Source organism: Arachis hypogaea, chromosome 6, assembly GCF_003086295.3.
Source record: "Arachis hypogaea cultivar Tifrunner chromosome 6, arahy.Tifrunner.gnm2.J5K5, whole genome shotgun sequence".
Taxonomy (NCBI): domain Eukaryota; kingdom Viridiplantae; phylum Streptophyta; class Magnoliopsida; order Fabales; family Fabaceae; genus Arachis; species Arachis hypogaea.
In genome coordinates, this window is record NC_092041.1 from 109,269,164 (window position 1) to 109,289,987 (window position 20,824).

At 29.1% G+C, this 20,824-nt stretch overlaps 2 protein-coding genes across 2 annotated transcripts; both read right to left on the minus strand.

Annotated features, from left to right (window-relative positions):
• Positions 1 to 4,217: 4,217 nt before the first annotated feature.
• LOC112755597 (uncharacterized) lies at positions 4,218 to 7,701 on the minus strand. Its single transcript, XM_025803787.3, has 5 exons — positions 7,354 to 7,701; positions 6,369 to 6,491; positions 5,304 to 5,374; positions 5,096 to 5,182; positions 4,218 to 4,567 (listed from the first exon to the last, which is right to left on the minus strand). The coding sequence occupies exons 2-5, from the start codon at positions 6,487 to 6,489 to the stop codon at positions 4,313 to 4,315; spliced, it is 534 nt and encodes a 177-aa protein (XP_025659572.1). The 5' UTR covers positions 6,490 to 6,491; positions 7,354 to 7,701; the 3' UTR covers positions 4,218 to 4,312.
• Positions 7,702 to 9,165: 1,464 nt separating this feature from the next.
• On the minus strand, positions 9,166 to 12,749 carry LOC112755598 (uncharacterized). The gene is made up of 2 exons (XM_025803788.2): positions 12,397 to 12,749; positions 9,166 to 9,767 (listed from the first exon to the last, which is right to left on the minus strand). The coding sequence occupies exons 1-2, from the start codon at positions 12,562 to 12,564 to the stop codon at positions 9,234 to 9,236; spliced, it is 702 nt and encodes a 233-aa protein (XP_025659573.1). The 5' UTR covers positions 12,565 to 12,749; the 3' UTR covers positions 9,166 to 9,233.
• Between the last annotated feature and the right edge of the window lie 8,075 nt (positions 12,750 to 20,824).

Below are 20,824 nucleotides of genomic sequence, written 5' to 3' on the forward strand. Positions count from 1 at the left end.
CATAATATGGCGAGTTAATTTATCTGACAAAAAAAAATTTCATGTGTCCACAAAATAAGTTCAATTTTGTTTTATTTGAATATGGTATTCATTGTCAATTCTTTTTTTTTTTTGGAAAAAAAAAAGTTCAATACATAAGGTGGAGCAGAAATAACGAAAGACCCAATGTATATGATAAAGCAAATTAGCCAACTCTTAATAACAGTAATGATTATCTCATTGTCATTCCGGTATTGTCATCAACAACAAAAAAGATCCACACCTAGCCACTCCTTATAGTTCATGAAGGACATATGAATGATCTCATCAACCCCTTTTCTTTTATTCTAAAAAATCTTTCTATTTCTTTCTAGCCAGATGTTCCAGATAATCGCACAAAAATCCATCAACCACCTCTTGCGTTCCTCCTTGGTACCTGAAATCTCAGTCCAACTTATAAAATGTTCCTTCAACGTCCCCAGGTAAGACCATAGCCTTCCAGCAAAAGATAACCAAACACATTAAACCTGTCAAGAAAAATCACAACCAAGAAACAAGTGGTGACCATATTCAATACTCTTGTTACAAAACACACATACAACATCTTCCTGGTGGATAACTCCCAACCGACTCAGCCTCTCCTTCGTGTTGACCCTACCAATCAAAGCAAACCAAACAAACAGTTCAATCCTTGGTGGAACTAAACCTTTCCAGATTGTCCTTGTAAAGTTATAGCTTGTTATATCCTCCGGAATGATATCCTCTTGTAGTACCTACAAAAAAGAGTTAGTAGAAAAGACCCCTTGTTTATCAAATTTTCATACAACTCTATCCTCACTGCCATAATCCAATTTGATCAACCTTAAGACATCATACAGTTGGTTTACTAGATGCAACTCCCATTGAAACAGCTCTCGTCTCCATTGGAAGTTCCATATCCACTCAGTCCCATCCCAAAACCCGCAATCCTCTATAAAAGATCCTCTTTGGTTTGAGACTGAGAAAAGTCTCGGAAACTGATCTTTCAGAGCACCACCACGCAGCCAAACATCCTCCCAGAACCGAGTCCCTCTTCCATCACCCACCTCCATAGCCAACCCAATAATCATCTTCTGTCTTACTTGCTGATTCTTGAACTGTAACTGGCAGATATCCTTCCAAGGGCCCCTTGATAGGTAATACCTGAGAGGACAACAACACATTTAGGTTCAAGTTATTATAAGCACAAACCACCTTCTTCCACAGCGGACAATCCTCTTTTGAAAAACGCCACCACCACTTAAAAAGAAGGGCGGTGTTTCGCAGCATGGCATCCCCGACACCCAACCCACCAAGTTTTTTGGGCGCCTGCACCACCTCCCACTTAACCAAAGCCATACCATTCCTACCATCCTCCTTACTCCATAGAAATCTACTCTGCAAAGAAATAAGCTTCTCCGCAACGGCCTTTGGCATCTTATACAGGTTCAAATAATATATAGGAAGGCTATTTAGTACAGATTCAATGAGCACCAACTTACCGGCTTTATTAAGAACTTTGGCTTTCCAAAGGCTAAGTTTTTCTTCCACTTTGTCAATAATTGGCTTCCATGTCTTCACCAACCTTGGATTAGCTCCTAACAAGATCCCCAAATATTTAACTGGAAGGGAGGCTTCCTTGCAGCCCAGCACGCAGCACATACGTTGTACCCACTGAGCATCACAGTTAATAGGAATAAAGCTAGATTTATCAAAGTTGATGCTTAACCCCGACATCAACTCAAAACAGCGAAGAATCCTCCTGTAGTTATTGACTGTCTCTTCCTCTGATGGACAAAATAGAATGGTGTCATCTGCAAACTGGAGATGCGACAGCTCAACCTGATCTTTACCTATCAGTAGTGGATAAATGCGACCGTTCCTAACCGCCTCCTCAAGCATCCTATGTAGCACATCCACAACAAGGACAAACAGAAAAGGAGACAGCGGGTCACCTTGCCGTAGACCCCTTTTCATCTTAAACGGCTTAGAGGGCGAACCGTTTATCAAAACTGACATGGAGCAAGTACTGACACACTCCATAACCCACCCCCTCCACCTACTTCCAAACCCCATTTTTTGTAAAACAAGATCCACAAAGCTCCACTTGACTCTATCATATGCCTTCTGAAAGTCTAACTTTATTATCACTGCTTCCTTCTTTCTCAGTTTGAGCCATTGAACAGTTTCGCAAGCAATAAGAGCCCCGTCATGTATTTTCCGGCCCTTAACAAAAGCATTCTGTGTCTCACCTACAAGTCGTGGCATTATCGCTCGCATTCTCCTAACCAGCATCTTAGAAATGACTTTGTATACACACCCGACCATACTAATAGGCCTCAGGTCTTTGATTTCCTTTACTCCAATAAACTTAGGAGCCAATGCAACCCAAGTGAGATTAGCAGCCGCCGGTAATCTGGAAGACTGGAAGAAGCCCAACACCGCCCCCGTTAATTCAACACCAATTTCATCCCAACACTTCTTTATGAAGTTCATGTTGTAGCCGTCACTCTCAGGAGCCTTTGATGATTCACAATCCCACACTGCTTCTCTAACCTCTTCAGGGGTCGGTTGTATCTCCAAAGCCAAAGCATCATCCTCACTAATCTTCTCCACCAGCCCGTCTCTAAACCCCACCAACGGCGACTTCTCCTGATGATACAAGTCCTTGTAGAAGTCCCTAATCAGAATCTTGATTCTAGTTTGATTCCTTATCAACCTTCCATTAATAACCAATGCATCAACCCTATTGTTTATCCTTCTCGCCGAAGCTATGTTGTGGAAGTACCTCGTGTTTTTATCTATGTCCCTGGCATGTCTTGAGCGCGACATCTGCTTCCAATGTAGTTCTTTCCTTAGATACCACTTTGCACAACATGTCACAAGCGCTTTCCTTCTTGCCTCAACCGTTTCATCATAAGCCCCTTTGCCCACCGTGTCATCAATCTTCTTGATCTCTTCCTCCAACTTCAAAATTTTGTTGTCCATGTCTCCAAAATTCTCTTTATGCCATCTTCTCAAAGGAACTGCCAAAGCATTCAACTTATTTGTGAATTGCACGTCTTGTAACCCTCTCCATTCCTCCTTTACCAACCTCAGAAACTTTCATGTGTAAACTACGAGTCAAGGCTTCTGAATGGTTTAGGGCCATCTCTCAGTCTCTTATCTTCCACTATAAGGGGACAATGGTCTGACAAACCCCTTGGACCACCTCGTAATCGACTCTCTGAAAACTTCTCTAGTCACTCCAAACTCACCAGGGCCCTGTCAATACGGCTATAGGAATGTCCTCTGAACCAAGTGAACTTGCAGTCAGTAATAAGCAAATCCACTAAACCCATGTCTTGTATCCAGTTCTTGAAATCCTCCGCCGATAAAACAACAAAACTGGCTTTCTGTATATAAAATTACAACATTGTCTTCACAATAACTTAGCACAAGTTACCACACATTTAACATAACATAAACACTTATTACGGGTTAGATTATAATAGTCTCTTCCAAGTTCCAATCAGCTCAGCAAAGTGTCACACACTATTGAGTATTGAGACATTGTTGGCAACTTGGCATTATATGAAAACAAAAACCACCATTTATTCATTCGATAACTTTACTATTAATGGTGTTGCTAATCACCCTTAGTCACGGGATTCCAGGTCACCAGAGAACACCCTTTTAAAATAGGTTATTAAAGTGCAAGAGTTTTCAGCAATACAATATATGAATAAAAAAAAACTTTTATTCAAGAATGTAGCCTTTTAAATTATGTAATTTAGGTTACGAAAATGTGATGTTATAAAAAAATTTATAAATTAAATGCATTAATTGTCAGATCGTTATTTGTACCGTGCAGGATGAACAATACATATATCCTGTAGCGTTCTATAATTAATTGCACATGTCGGCATCGTGTTCTATGCTGGCTTCTTATGTTAGAATAGTCTATTGCAAGTGTTAGACTACCTCTAGAATGTTTTAATACATTCCAACCCATGGATTCCAACCGTGCAAATAAGTGATGGGGCTAATTGTCGGATAATTGTCTAGCAACGTAGACATCTTGGTTTTGCTCATTACTGGAGCTGATTTTATTTTGCTATATGATTTTGGATATATAGTGACTTTCGTCAAGATTTATTTTGGTTTTTGAATGTGGTTCGGATGATGTTCCCTTGTCTATTTTGAACAATTATATGACTAATGACTTCAAATATCTATGGTTAGTTCAAATTTGGGTCATAATTTTCATAGACACCGATGAATCACTACATTAAATTTCATACAAAATTTTTGCATTGAATAGGGGATTGTATACTCAACGATGCTTCTTACCGCCACCCTTTTTCCCTGGTTTCCCTTTACCTCCTTTCTTGGTCCATTTACTAGACATTCCAGTGTCATGATCTCTTGATGTTGATGGTGCTGAATTTAATAAATGCCTCACATCCAGTATGCCGTTTCTAAAATGACCTTCACTTGATCTCAAACCCCTGTCCTCGGCCTTGTGCTTACCCGCCGATTTCTTACTGCTACCACTATGCTTTCCACCAAATTGTCCAAGAATCAATCGCTGCAAAACGTGGTACAGATAAGAATAACAGACTAATAGAGTTACCATGCAAGTCAGACGAAAAGTAGACAATAAAGATAAGAAGGCAGGGGGAGGGGGTTGAAGGGGGAGTTTCTTCCTAACTTATTTTTTGGTTTTTTCCCCTCAAAGCAATACACATCTCAGTTCATCCCATGCATAAATACATATTTCAAATGTTGACCCCTGAACTTTGAAGAATCCGCCAAAACATTTATCCTTTTCGCAAATGCTTTGCAAGCGTGGTTTCTTACATTAAAGAGAAGATTTGAAACTAGCAGTTGTCACAAAAAGTGTCATCTATGTTATTTTAGCAAATTTATATGCTAAATAGGACTATTCTATAGATATAACTAATGTCGTTTATAATGAGGATAGACAATTTAAATTTTCAAATGAATGTGGGAAAAAATAAATCATTTATTACAAAAGAAAAATTTGAAACTAGAAAAGAAGTTAGGAGACAGAGAATATTTTTGCCTAATCAAAAAGTTTGTAAACATAAATTACCTCTTGAAGCATTTCCTGTTCTCTCTCCTTTTGTTTCTTCAGTATTGGACGTGCCACACTTAGAGGTAATCTCTGTTTCTTGGGGGGCTAAATAAAGGAAAAAAAGAAATCCATTAAAGCTTGCATCTTGATTCTTGAGCATGCTGCTGATAATACCATTTGCAATGGTACATGATGTTAAAAAATAGCATCAACAGATAGTCCTCACCTTCCCACCAAGAGAGACGACCTTTTGATTCTCAATCTTTTTACGTTCTTTCCATGTCATATGTGAGTAGCCTAACAAAAAATTGTTAATCATTAGTTATTATAACAAACCAATTCACTACAATAATAGATAGACATGGTGAGAAGGTGATTAAAACCCGTAAAACTGATAATGATAATCGTATATAGTTTAGCTCACACCTCCAATATATAGAAACATTGTAAAACTCACTAAAACATGAATAAAGGCTAGAAAGGAACTTGGACAGTAACAAACTTGCCTACATCGAATCATGGTGGGAGATTACATGGGTTATAAGCAAGAAGGGAATAATTAACTAGACAGGCAGGAGATTGGTTAGACCTATCTTGTTTTTCTCTTCCTACTTTCTTTTAAAGATGAAATTGGTTAGAATTCGGAAGAAAGTAGACACTCCTTAACTTCTTCGACTATGTGTTTCCTTCATCTACCTATACTCTTTTCAAATTTTCCAGAAATTGAGATTGTTAAAAAGTCTGCCTTCTAAGAAGAGATAAAAGGAGGATAAGAGGCACCTTAAAACGTTTATTCCTAGACCAATGGAATGATAATTCTAAAGATAATCTCACCAAATCCATGAACTGCCAAAGAAAGTGAAAAGTGAATTGTGTTTGAAACAAAAGACTACTCTAAACACAACTATGGCGCACTAAGTTGCCAGATCATGTTATTATGCCCTATCACAACTATCTACCCAAATAAACTGGCATAATCCATAAAATTCTACTTAGAGCATTTGTTTGCCAAGTATGTATACTAAGGATTAAACTGCATCAGGGGAGAGCAAAGAAATCCGATCTATTTACAAATAATAAATAGTAAAAACAGCCTGACATCGAAGTATATTATAACTGTTGGTAATATTCTTTCTCTCATCTTATTGTTATTCTTTTTTAATAAAAAAAAAACACTAAGGAAAAGATCAAAACACATCAACAAGAGAAATTAGATTACCAAAAGGTAAAGATAGGAGACAACAGCCAAGAAAAGGGAAAGCTTCAAATGAGAAAAGAATAAGGGACATACTAAAATTTTCAACTTCTTTCATAATTTTCTTTATGTCCATCTCTTGATCCTGCATATCATTATGTTCACTTGGAGGCCCACGTCTCCCCCCTACCTTCTTATTCTTGTTCATCTTTCCCATCACTGCTTCAGAAATTGAAAGACAAAAATTGATTAGAAAAGTCACAAACAACTGAAAACTTTGAAACATAAATATATTCTAATGTAAATCTTAAAAAATAAAAATACAACATCAACCAAAGCCTCATAATCATAGTTATTAGAACCAAACCGGTAATCGACCGGGTCATACGACCGAGTCATTGGTGCAACTGGTAGACTCTATTACAATTAAATATAAATATGAAATTATAAACGATAAACTTAAAATTAAAAATTCAAGAACATGTCTTCACAAACACATTAATAATAATCAAGTATAACTCTATGACATAACTAATGAAGCAAATATAGATAATAAACTAGACACTAATACAAAATAATTTTTCAATTTAAATAAACAAGAGCGCAAAACATAACTCAATCAGTAAATTAATGATTAACAAACTAATCAAAAACATAAATTCAACTAATTTATAAATCAATCCATCAAATACCATTATACCAATAATCCAATACTGCCTATGTAATAGTCAATACTCAATATTAAATCAACTCTTATTATTACAATTAAAGGTTAAGACTAAGACTAAGAGTCTCTGTACAGAAACTATCTATTCTTACAGCAACAAATTCTTCTCAGTGATGATTGTCGGCAACAAATTCAACTCAGTGATAATTTTCAACAACAAAAAGATTATTTACAGCAACCATAAATTTAGTTCAATGCAACAACAAATTCAACTCAATACAACAATAAATCTGACTCAATACAGCAACAAAAGATGGTTCAGTCATGATTTACAGCAACAAGGATTGACAGGGACAAGGGACAAGGGAAAAGGGAAAATTGAAAAAGAGAGAAGAGGGGAATGCAGGGACTCACCAGCCACGATGTTCGACGGCGACTCAGCGACGAAATCGGCGAGAAGGAAGTGACGGAGAGGCCCCGGAGCAAGAACACGACGACGAGGAGGAGGCGAGGGAAGGCGGAAAGACACAAACCACGAGGAGACACCGGCAACTGTGAGTAGACGACTACTGGAAGGCGTGAAGAGGGCCGGAGAAATTCGCGATACTGGGATTTCAGTTAGGAATTAGGTTTGTCTTTCAGTACTCTTTTTTTTTTTTGGACAGAGCCGAACGGGTCATGGGTTTCTCTTTTAGTATGTTTCAGTCTTTTCCTCGCCTTTTTCCCCTCATATCCAAAATGAGTTCAATTTGCTTTTACTCCAAAAAAATGGGCCCATTATGTTCTATTTAGCTCAGGTTAAGTGGTTAACTGTTCAAGACCCAAAAAAAAAAAAGTGGTTAACTGTTCTTTACCTATTTTTCTGCAATTAGATCAAGGAAATAATATTTTTATTCTTAAAATTTGGTACACCAATTTTGCCTTTTTTTTATGGAATAATCGAAAGTTTTATTTTAAATAAAAAAAGGTTTAGAGATCAAATTTTGGTCTAATTCTTTTTAATATATCTTTTAAATAATTATTTAAATATTCTTACAAAAATATAGATTTCATCCAAATAATTGTTAGTTTTGATGTCCTGTATAAAATATTTTAGAATTTAGCTAATTTGTGCTCCAAAAGTATTTGTTAAAATTACAAATTAAAAATTTTTTATTTAAAATATAAAAAATAAATTTTTAATATATTTGTTAAAAAATTCGAAAAATTTTCATTAATAATAATCTTACAATTGTATCTATTTTTGGATAATTATTCACACGATAAATATAAAAAATAATTTTTTTTTACTTAATATTATGTATTTAGATGTACTTATAAAATTATTTTTAACTGATAGGTATATTAAAGTTATTTTCTTAATTATTTGAAAAGAGTCGCAAATAATAGTTTTGGTTTCTTAAATCTACCTCATCATATCTCCTTCTTCCTCATAGTCATTAGCACCATTTTCATCTAATTCTAATTTTCGAGAATGTATTATTATTTGAAATTAAGCTGGGGTTACTACACCTTGTCCCTTGAGGCTAACGAAATGTCAGTTAAGATGTTGCACTTAATTATGCCATCTAATTAGCGATAAGAAACTAAGTTTAGTGGGCTCACTACACACACATACAAAACAAACAATATAGCAATTCAAAATCATGCATGCACCGCGTGTCATATATAGGCATTTTTGATTTCCCGACCCACTTTCTGGATCAAAATCTCAACCAAATTAAAAAGCTTATTAAGTGGGCGATGAATCACGTATAAAATATTTTAATTTATAATCCAATTAAAAAAAATGGACTAACTACTGTCGTCAAAAATAGATATATAGAATAAAAATTTAATTTTGATGCACCATCACTAAAATAGTTTTATAAGTACATCTAATCACATAATACTATAACATTAAAAATAACTATTATTTTTATTGATCACGTAAATGCTCATCCAAAACGACAGATGTAATTATATGACTGTCTAAACAGTGCGTCAAAATTTAACTCATAATAAATCACCAAAATAGTATTCACTAAGAATATAATATCCGATCCTAATTAATTTTGATCCCTAACTTTATATTTCCCTACCATTATTTTCCCTTAGTTATATGATAATTTCATTTTTTTTATATAGGACAATTTTGTACCCAATTGACATCTTCTAATTTAGAAGTCACATATTGGTTTAATTTCGTTCTTAAGAAGTATTCTTTAAGTAACAAAAAGTTTCGAGTTCACATAAAAATATTTATTATTATAATTAAGATTGTACATATATAGAAACATACATATATAATAATTTCATACAAAATCTCCGTTTTGATTGGCGTTGACCATCTTTCCCTTGGCAGTAGTAAACACAATGTCAAGATTGTATAACACTGGAACCATAGTGATGGTGCACAGGAACACCAGCACAGGACCAAATATCCACAGCAAAAGAGGTAGTGCACCGTAGAAAATCCTGTTCCCAACCGTGTTCAACATAAACCCTCTCTCCAATATCTCACTTATGTATTCTGGAGTCACAAGAGACATTGGATCCTGAGGAATGTTGATTAGGATGTTTACTTGGTTTATGAACCTTATGGACAGGGAGTGGCAAAAGAATGAGAAGAGGAAGAGAGTCAGCAGCGTCACGTATTTCAAAGCTACCATGAACTCGCCATGTGCGCCGTACACTGCGTCGTTCAGCGGCTTTTTGACACTGTAGGTGCTGCTTATCACGGCCGCTAGGCCGGAGCAGAGGAGGATGGAGGTTGTTGCCATTAGGGTTGAACCCATTATTGTGTTTCGAAGTGATTGTACGGCCAATATGTTTTTCTTGTCATTGTCCTACACAATTAAATAAGTAAAGTCAGATGATTTGATATATTTGACTAAATTATTATTTAACGATTCTTAACTATTAATTTCATATAAAAACAACTTGCATGTATTATCAATGTAATAAAATTTTACACAAATAATTAAAATAGTGAGAATAGATAATTAATCTCTATCAATAGTGTAGATATTTATCCTATTCATAGTTGAAATAACCACTACAAGACAAACAGAACTTAGCGGCGGTTTTAAACTGTCGTGAAACCAAACACCAGCAGCTCAAGAAACGCCACCCATAAGGCTGCGGAGTTGTATTTTGCATTTGACATTTTGCATTATGTATATATATAATGTAACGATTATGTTATGTCTAAGTCAATTATCGGTATAAAATACATATTAAAATATAAATACACATTAAAAATAAATTAAATTACATATATTTATACACAAAGATATTAATGGTTTATTTTAATATTGAAAATAACATTTTTGATAATATAATTATGTTTTGTAAAATAAATAAAGATGTTAAAAATTGAAGGAATTGTTTTGCAGAATTGATTTTCAGTTGCCTTATTAGACATTATCAAATCTGCTTTCTATTTGCACAATGATGAAGCATGCACTTTTAATTTGCTCAAATTAATGGGCCACAAATTAAGACTATTGAAAGACAAACATGTAACATGCATGCATAATGGAATGAGACAGTAAATCACTACTACTTGTAGTGTGTATTTGCTTTACCGATACGAAAGAACCATAAATACCTGTACATTCTTAGAATAAGTGACTTATCAATTTTATAATTTTATTAATAAAAATTAAAAAAGAAAATTTATTTATGAATTAATAAAATCAATTTGTATTCATAAAAAAATAAGCAAACTATCATTCTACTTGTAAAATATTTAAAATATTGACAAATTTACTCATAAATAAAATTAATATTTAGATATTTTATCACATAGACATTAATAAAACTAGTCTCATTTATTCATAAATAAATTTATTAGTATTCTAAATATTCATAGATAAATATATTTTAAAAATAATTATTCATTTTCAATTCTATTTAATTATTTTTAATTAAAATGTGTATTAATTTTTCCCAAGAAATATACAAGAATATTTTTAGGAAAGATGAAAGAACACTTTTGATATTCTTTTAGGGATATGCCTGATTTTGTTGCATCAAATGCGATAAGATATAGTATGATGAGATGTTTGTTGTGTGTCAAATAATGCTGCAAAAGACAGATAAGTGCCCTCTTTTCTCTCTTCCTATCCTAGGACACTTTTTTATATTGGAAGATCTAGTATTATACCAATGACTAAGGTGAATTAATTTTAGGGGACAATAAAAAAATGTTAGTCATAACGCACTGACTAAAATGAGAATAATAATAATAATGAGGGAATAATGTGAATATAAACATAGATATATATGGTGAGGATAAAATTTTAGTGGATATCTGTTTCACTTCAAAAAGAAATTTAGATTGTAAATATTGTAAGCACCAGTTAGGAGCACAATAATTCAAAGATGTTTTTTCTTCCCATCTTTGAAATGTATTGATGCTGCACATGCAAATTTATCAAACTATATATAATTAATTAGGTGTGGCTAGAAGAATATGAAATTGGATATTCTAAAATTAATGAACGAATTAATTTAAGGAAATTAAATTAAGAATTAAGTATATGAAATTGGATATTCTAATAATGACTCCATTGAATATTAATTATTAATAAAAAAGTAAAAAAATGTTTAAGACACATATATTTTTTATAAAAAATATTTGATAATAAAAAAAATTAATCAAAAATAATAAAAAAAATTCTAACTATTTTTTTTGTTTTTCTAATATTACCAAATTTTTATAAGTATAATGTGATTATTTCTCTTACCTCCATTATTTTCTTTTTATTTCACCGGACATAATGGTTAAAATTCCAAGACCAGTTTATAGCTAATATAAGTTGTGAAAAAGAAAGAATATAATGATGCTATACTTTACAAGGGTTGGCACATGTAATTTGCTAGTATTATAAATTGTTATTCAACCAGTTCTGACTGATCTAGACAAATAAACTTTGTTTCATGTTCATTTATGGAGTAAATAACAAATTTTTGTTTTTGACGAAAGAGAAAATTAAATTATCTTAAAAAGAAAAGAAACAATATCATACTCTCAAAGATTAACCTGTTTAACAAAGACTTGCCACTTAACCAGAGATTTTGATAGATGAAGCTTTAAAAAAAAAATGATGCCATTTCTTTCATTTAAATGATCATTTTATTATAAAAAGAGTTTTTAAGAGGCCAAAATAATAAGTTATAACTCAAATGATATAGTCTTTTCATACTCACCTAAGAGTGCACCGATTCGAGTACGACAGAAGAGTAAAAATTTTCAAAATAAAAAAAAATACAAATAACTTGAAAGCTTTGGAGCAGTGACCATTGCCACTCTCCCTCAGCATGAAAAATAAGATTAATCATGACAAAATAAATAGTCCATAAATGTATAAAAAAAAAAAAGACATACATTCATATATAATTATGTAGTCCTTAAAAGATGAAGAAAATTTGAGAAAATATTATTGTATAAAATGAAGAAAATAAGATTACCTTCAACATGGTATTAACCCAATTCCTACGGGCACTAGAGTTGATGCCAATGATGGTGGTGTGAGGGTGAGTCCTAACCTTGTGCCACAGCCACATATGGTAACCAATGCTCACTATCAACGCCAATGGCACCAATATCACATCCAAATAGCACTTTCTCCATTCCATTTTTCTCTTTATTACAGCTTAGCTTGCGTTCTCTCTTTCTCAACAACAATTTCAGTTTCAATAAAATTGATGTATGTATGTATGTGACTCTTTATTATTCCTTATTGGCAACACCAAGAACGATATATATAATGCACTTTCTCCAGAGAATGCATGTGGACATCTTTTTCGACTGCGTGCTTCATGCTACCATCTACGGAAAATAAGTCACTATATAATTAATCATAATTAAATAAAATAGTACACTTGCTTTTTCACTAAATTACAAACCATGGCCTAGTTTTCTATATGTCTTAGCTAGTGGTTTGCCTTTATTATTATTATTATTATTATTATTATTATTATTTGAATAATACTAAGGCACTATTTTTTTTAGTCAAAATTAATTAATTTTTTAAAAATTATTTTATTTATGTTAAATCTTAGATCCTAAATCATAAATTCTTAATTTTTTAAATTTTAAATTCTAAATTTTCAAAAAATAAGAATTTTAGAATTAAAAAATACTAATATTAACTACCTAGAATTTAATTTCCTGTATTTATTATTATTATTATTATTATTATTATTATTATTATTATTATTATTATTATTATTATTATTATTATCCGTTCATACTTTTTGTTCCCCCTTATATTAGGGTGGTCATGACTATATAACTATAAAGCACCGGACATACATATTTCGTCATTCTAAGAAATGATAATAATTTTTTGTTAGGTAGGTTTTAGGCAAAAGTCCATTATATATATATATATATATATATATATATATATATATATATATATATATGTATGTATGTATGTATGTATGTATGTATGTATGTATGTATGTATGTATGTATGTATAAGCTTCTATTTTTATCCCTCTCATGATCTTAAAATACTCTCTCCTCTTTCTTTTCCTTTTGTATGTGCTAGCTAGTGTAGCTTTTTGATACCTCATGTAAAGTTTAATATATATAGAAATGTATTTAAAATGTATGTGTTATAAAATCGCTCATTTCAAAAGTTTAAGTTGATAGGAGAATGTAATACTAATGATTATATCTCTAATATTACATGGTATCAGAGTTTTATATCCGAAAAGTCAAAAATTCGATCTTTGGTGAACCCAAAAAAATAAAAAAAATAGCAAATCAAACAAACTCAAAAGAGAGACTCTTGCTTGAAGGAGAATATTAGAGATATAACTATTAATGTTACATTTTCCTATTAGCTTAAACTTTTGGGATGAATAATTTTATAACAGTATATACTACTTAAAATATTTTAAAAATTATAAATAATTTGATTTGATTCCCATGGAATAAGAAGTGATTGTTTTCATGTATATAGAAGAATGAAGTAGTGATTTAATTTGGTAATAATTGATGTTTAAACAAAACAAAACCTCTTCAAAACATAACTAATTTTTTTTTTGGTGACTAAAACATAACTAATTTAAAATATAAATTATTAGTTTAGTAAATTAATTAAAATTAATTTTTATTTTAATAATAATTTAATAGACAACAAATTAAATATGATAGTTAATTCTAAAATCAATTCAAATCTTATTGTTTAATTTGTATAAATTATTTTAAACATAATATTTGATTTATAAACAAAAATCAAGATTTCTTTTTTGATTATTTCAAACACTCACATATGAAAATTGATAGACTCATCAAAATATTTGTTAACAAGTGCATATAAATAAAAGTTGAGAAATTAATATACAGGACAAGAATATGATAAGCTCCTCAATAATGTATATAATAATTATAACTATACATGCGCTTATCCTACAATAATTTAATCAGAATCAAAGTATAAATTTTTTTTTCCATAATTATATGTTCAATATTTTTGTATAAACTTAATTAATTCCCTTTTTATCCCTTATTTAATTTTCTTTCTCAATCCCATTATTTGTTTAATTTTAAACTGCAACTTAACTTTTAAGGTATGCTTAACAGATCACCACTATAGTCGTACTTGCACTATATAGCCACTTTTTCCCTCCTCCCTCTCTTGTCTTTGACAAAATCATGTGATGAAATTAAAAGGTCAAATAATAATTAAAGTGTGCTTATCTATAAGTTTTATATATCTTAATACAAGACTCTATCATTATAACCTCCAATTAGGTATTAGGTATTAGGTATTGATACTTTTAAAACAGACAAGGCATGTAATCTTCATCTTCAAAAAATAATAATACATGTATACTATATAAAAACTAAATCAGTTACTATATATTTGTATATTTTTATACATATTATTAATTAATTAATTTTTTTTAACTAAAAAATCTGTTACATATTTAATTTTTTTTTATGAGACACCTACGTATTTTTATATACAATAGTTAATTGATAGCTGATTTTTCTTTTATATAATATTTGTTTTATATTTACTACTATCTAGATTAGTAACTATTTTTCATTTTCTTTATTTTTCTCTTGACATGACCTTGACATATTGTTATATATATGTTGCTAAGATATAAATTGACATTACACTATAATTACAAATGCAACAAACTAGGCAATTTGAATTCTTGTGACCAAACTGATAACTAAACAAAAATATTAATACAGAAAGGACAAAATAATTGAAAGCATGAGTTAATTAATTATGAAGTTATGTAACAAATTATTAGTGAGGTTGAGAAGGTAGTGAAAATGATGGGTTGGCATATTAATATAAGAGATATATGAGGTTACGTGTAGTGATGTTCTGACAAGGCGCATTGGGACGCAAGTGTGCCAAAGGAAGAATTAGAGAAAAAAAAAATTATGTTGGTATATTTTTTATTTTATTTTTTTATAGTATAAAAATATTTTTTATTTTATAATTTTTTTATAATTATTTTTAATGCTAAAATAAATAATATATATATAATAAGGAGAAAGAAAAATGATATGATCCCACAAAACCACACTATAAACAGGAGCACATGCTTCCCTCGTGACTTGAAAGTAACACAAATTAAGTGCGTTTTTCTCACACTACATTCATACATCACGATTGGGGTTACATATACATATTAAATAATTAAGTAGTGCCGTTTGGGTCACAATTTTAACTAATAACGACAAAGCTTTTCACTCATCATCATCACATCTCAACAAACTAGCTAATTAATTGATTATATGTATAAGAAATAAAAGGAATCAGTTTGTTAATTTACGTTAATTAGTTGAGGGGATTAGTTAAGTCATATTTGGTTTAGAGATTCTGAAACCTATTTACTACTTATGACCATGCTAAAATGAGAATAGATATATCCATTTGTTAGATATGTTAGTTGTTAGTTGTAATGTTTTGGGTTGGCTTTAATAAATTTTTATTTTCTAAAAATTATATGAAGGTCTATCTCACGTTTTTAATAAAATATTTAATATGTGAATCTGATAATTAAATTCTTAACAAATTTTATTATAAGACGATTAGGTCCTAAAAAATATTATAAGACAAATTAGTTTCTATTCAAAATGACAGAGGAATTAATTCGTTTGACAAAAACAGCTTTTAAAAATTTTTACTAGATAACAATTTATTAAAGGACAAAAAATACGTTTAATTTAAAATTTTGTTAGACTAATTTAAATGTTTATTCTATTAAAATGTCCTGTGAATTTCATAATGAGATATGTAAGGTGTTTGTCTTATATTTGAGCTAATATTAATTAATTAATTTTCTATTTCTTTTAACTAAAAGTATTAGTTTCTTATCTCTTTTTATGATTTTGTTTTCTCCTTTACGGAGAACTTTTTCCTATATAAGTAACTAAAAGTATTATTTTGACATGTTATTTATCTATATGCGTCAAAATTGTACATATTAACGAAAAATTTTGATGATTCTTTACTTCAGTTATATGCAAACGGTATCATGTTAATAACATCACTTTTTTTTAGGATAAATTCTATTGGTAACTTTTAGAAAATTGTAGATAAAATTTGTAGATAATCCATAAGTTCAAATAGTGTAAGAGGATTGGTACTTAGATTATTTTTTGTTAAAGATATACATGTGCTATTTGTGTAAATTTTTTATTTAAATAAATAATTTTATAATATATTACCAGAATTTTTATATCTAAAAAAATTAAATTTTTTCATGAAAAAATTGTATATATAAAAAAATTTATACAAAAGTCAAGCAAGCAAAAACAAAAGCTTTTAGTGAGAGACGCGTATTAGAGATTTAATTTTTTATATGTCTATTTTTATTTATTTAAATTTTTAGAATAAATAATTTTATGATATTTTTTAATTTATTAGGATTTAATTAGATCTAAATTATTTACAAGCCTAATAAAATTATTTCAAAGGGAAAAAAAATACTAATTAAAATATTTAAAAACCCAAATATATGGTGGTAATTAATGATGACATTACCCTCGAATTAAAATACAAAAATATTATCTGTACACTAAAATTAATCACTAAAATTAGTTATTATATATTTGTGTATAAATACATATATATTTTAACTCATTTTTTAATATATTTTTTGTATTTCAATGTATATTTTACTTTAGTAGCTAATTTTAATGGATAATTTTAATGAAACCTAGTATTATTGTATAAAATATCTCACATTTTGAATTCTATTAATCATTGTGTACACATATTTATAAAAAGAGTTAAATCTTAATCAATTAATTAACTTCATTGCTAGTCTGCTAGATCAACTGCTTAAGTATTACCATGACTCTATATTCGATTTAGCTAGGTTTCTCCAAGGGTAAGTGACTCTACTTCTATAAACCTAATTATTTAGAGTAATTTAATGACATTATAATTATTTTAGAGATAGATTTGATGATCTGAGATTGATCATTTATCAAGTGAATGCTTAAACTTGCTTATAATAAATGTTACAAATACTTTTTTATATATTTTTTTACGATTTTTAAAGTCGATTTAATTCAAAATATATATCCAAGTTTAATAAACTTTATTTAAAAAAAAAAAAACTTTTAATATTCATGTTTAGCCACGGTTGAAATTATGAGTATTTTTTGTAATATTATAAAACACATACATGAACATTCTAGATCTTACTGCGTTTATTAAGAGAAAATAATGGGCTGGGCAATTATATATATGTTTAACTCTAATTAAGTTTAAGTAATCACTACAACACAAAATACTACTTCATGAAATGTCACATTTAAATGACCAGAAATAGAAAATTAAAGAAAATGCAATCTTTGAGTATATGTCACGGCGGTTTTTAGGAATAAACAACATTAAGTGTGATGGACCGATTCCTATGGTCACATTTTAAGTGTGATATATAGAGGTGAAATTTCATATCAGTTGATAATTGATCAAGCCGGAAGTATATAATATGGACTACTCAGTACTCATCATTGATATATATAATATAATTACTTAATTATTTTTTGTTTTAGACTATCGATATTTAGAAGACTTCCATCGGATTCTTATTTGGAAAATAAGAAAACTACTATCTTGGGCCTCACACTTATTGTGTGACATATATATATGAGTTAGGATTAAATAATGATGATATTAGTATCAATTTAAGTATGTGTCATACTAGCTTTTTATTCGGATAATTTTTTAAAGGTTTAATTATTTTATCGATTTTTATAGTTTTATTGAATTTTTAATTGAGTCTTTATATATTTTTTTAATTAAATTTCTATATTATATTAGATTTTATAATTAAATTTCTGCTGTGATAAAAATATTAAAATTAATACAATATTCTGTTAAATTATACAGAATATTCAATCAAGTGTTAGATATATTCGTTTTGTTTAATGAAATATTCTATTAACTTTAATATTTTTGTCACGACAGATACTTAATTACAAAATTTGATATGGTATAAAGACTCAATAAAAAAAATATAAAACCCTAATTAAAAATTTAGTAAAATTATAAAAATTGACAGAATAATTAAATATTTTTTAAATTTAACTGTTGAATTAGAAATGTATATATTATTATATAGATAATCCCTAAAAAAATTTATAACAATCCAAAATGTTTGTTATATATTTCATATTTATATACTTGAAAATCACATCATATATTTGTTTAGAATATACATAAATAGAGAGTTTTTCAGTTACATATTTATTGATATCCGATTGCTGTAAAATTTAGCATAAATAATCTTCATTATATGTTATTGTGATTCGATGATTGGATTGATAAAATATAATGTCTTGTAAAAAAATTATTAGCGTAATTTCACTTAAATTGTCATGCGCCACTTAGGTAGCGTTTGATGGAAAAACAGAGACAGAAAGACTGAGACTGAGAGACAAAGATTAAGAAATAGAAATTGAAATAAATTTCAGTATTCTGTTTGATACAAAGTAGAAGACAGAAATTGAAACAAGAATGAAATTTTAATTTAATTTATACAAACGATAAAATTGGAATTAATTAATTGAAATGAAAGTATTTTAAGTATAAAATGTTATTAAAATTTCAGTTTCTATCTCTAAAAATTTTAATCCTCTGTGTCCCCATTTTTTGAAAGTACTGAAATACTGAAATTTTGAAGACAGAGACAGAATTTTTAATATCATTTTTTGAACCAACAAACATAATACTAAATCTCAGCCTCTCAATCTCTATCTCAATACCTCAAAACAAACGTTACCTTAAAGATCATTTGTACTGAATTTTACCGAAATGAGACAATAATAATATGCATGCAATTGAAGGATTTTTTGCTTATGATTTTCAAGTGTATATATAAAAGATATAGTAAATAATTTCATATTGAAATGAAATTTTCTAAAATAATCTATAATCTATAAACTTCTAATAATACAACGATTAATTTTTTTTTTAAATATTACACGAATAAAAATTATTTAATAATAGAATATTGATTTAAATTGAGATCAACATCATTATTTAATATTTTTATCCATCATATATACCTCTAAACAAGTGCCTTATCCAATTCAAAATTTCCAATCCAAATTAATATAACATCTTTCACGTTTCAATCTCAAAAATACCTATCAAACTTTTGAGTCATTATTGCTTCTTTTTACCACTTCCGTTTCTATATATATCAATACTAATAATGTTATATACCAAGCAAACATAACTACAGTTCTCGATGATATTGAAGCCTAGTATCCAATTGTTTGATCAATTATGCCCCCATTATTTTTCTTTATCAATTATATATAGTAATGAAGTTAGCAAACTCTAAACTCAAATAACAAAATATACAAGAGATTATTAACTATTAAAATTTAAGAACATATATATTTTACATGATAAATTTATTATTAATAAAAAATGTTAAATATTTTTATTTAATAAATATAAAATAAATATATTAAAAACTTATACTTTTTATATTTTTAATATTTTTTTTAATTTTATAATCTTAATATGTGTCTTTAAATCACAAGATAAATAAACTCTAATCATTATATTATTAAACTATGAATTTATTAACAGCACAAATATCAATCTATATTAATTAACAACAATAATTAAAGCATGAGAAATGTCATCAGATGAATTAAAAATCATCATGATATACATTATACTAAGCTAGCAATGTAACTAAAATCTATATATGGGTTATGCCTCTGTTAACAACCTAACTATTTTTTGAAAAAAAAAAAGAAAAATGAAATAACTTTAAGTTAGAATAGATTATAAATATATATTTTTTAAGTAAAGAAAAAAAAGCAGAAATCTCTCTGAATATTATTTTTAAATTAGCTACCGCTTTTAAAAAGTAAGTCAAAGGAAAACAGCAAGAAAGGTAAAGAAACAAAACTTTTACAAAAAGATGACAGTATATGATAAACCTGATTAATAATACATTCATTGGAAATGAGTGACACTTATGAGTAATATAATTCGAGTCTTTTCATTTTCTAATTTCTATCAAACCATTCTTTGGAAAAGAGGATAGTGGAAATTGGAATAATCTGCATGATTAATGAAGAAAATACTGTGCATATATTACAACATATATAAAATTGCCAAAGCCATATATGCTAGTTGCTAATTAATAAAATTGCCTATGTCATCTCAACACCACCACATACACATGCATAACTTTCTATATAAATATATATATATATAAAATTCACTACAAGAAAGGAGAAAAATACGGCCCAAAAAGTAGTAATAATTAGATACATAATTATTCAAGTATTTTTATTTTAGGATTAACTATTAATTTAATATTCGAAAAATTTAACCGTTAAATATTTTTTAAAGATGTTATCAATAAAATAGTC

Excerpts from the sequence above, each read along its gene's own strand:
- LOC112755597 (XM_025803787.3), bottom strand. The coding sequence starts at position 6,489 with ATGGGAAAGATGAACAAGAATAAGAAGGTAGGGGGGAGACGTGGGCCT. Across the intron at positions 5,183-5,303 it reads TCGTCTCTCTTGGTGGGAAG|CCCCCCAAGAAACAGAGATT; the intron begins GTGAGGACTATC and ends TCCTTTATTTAG. Across the intron at positions 4,568-5,095 it reads AACAGGAAATGCTTCAAGAG|CGATTGATTCTTGGACAATT; the intron begins GTAATTTATGTT and ends CACGTTTTGCAG.
- LOC112755598 (XM_025803788.2), bottom strand. The coding sequence starts at position 12,564 with ATGGAATGGAGAAAGTGCTATTTGGATGTGATATTGGTGCCATTGGCG. Across the intron at positions 9,768-12,396 it reads GGGTTAATACCATGTTGAAG|GACAATGACAAGAAAAACAT; the intron begins GTAATCTTATTT and ends TTAATTGTGTAG.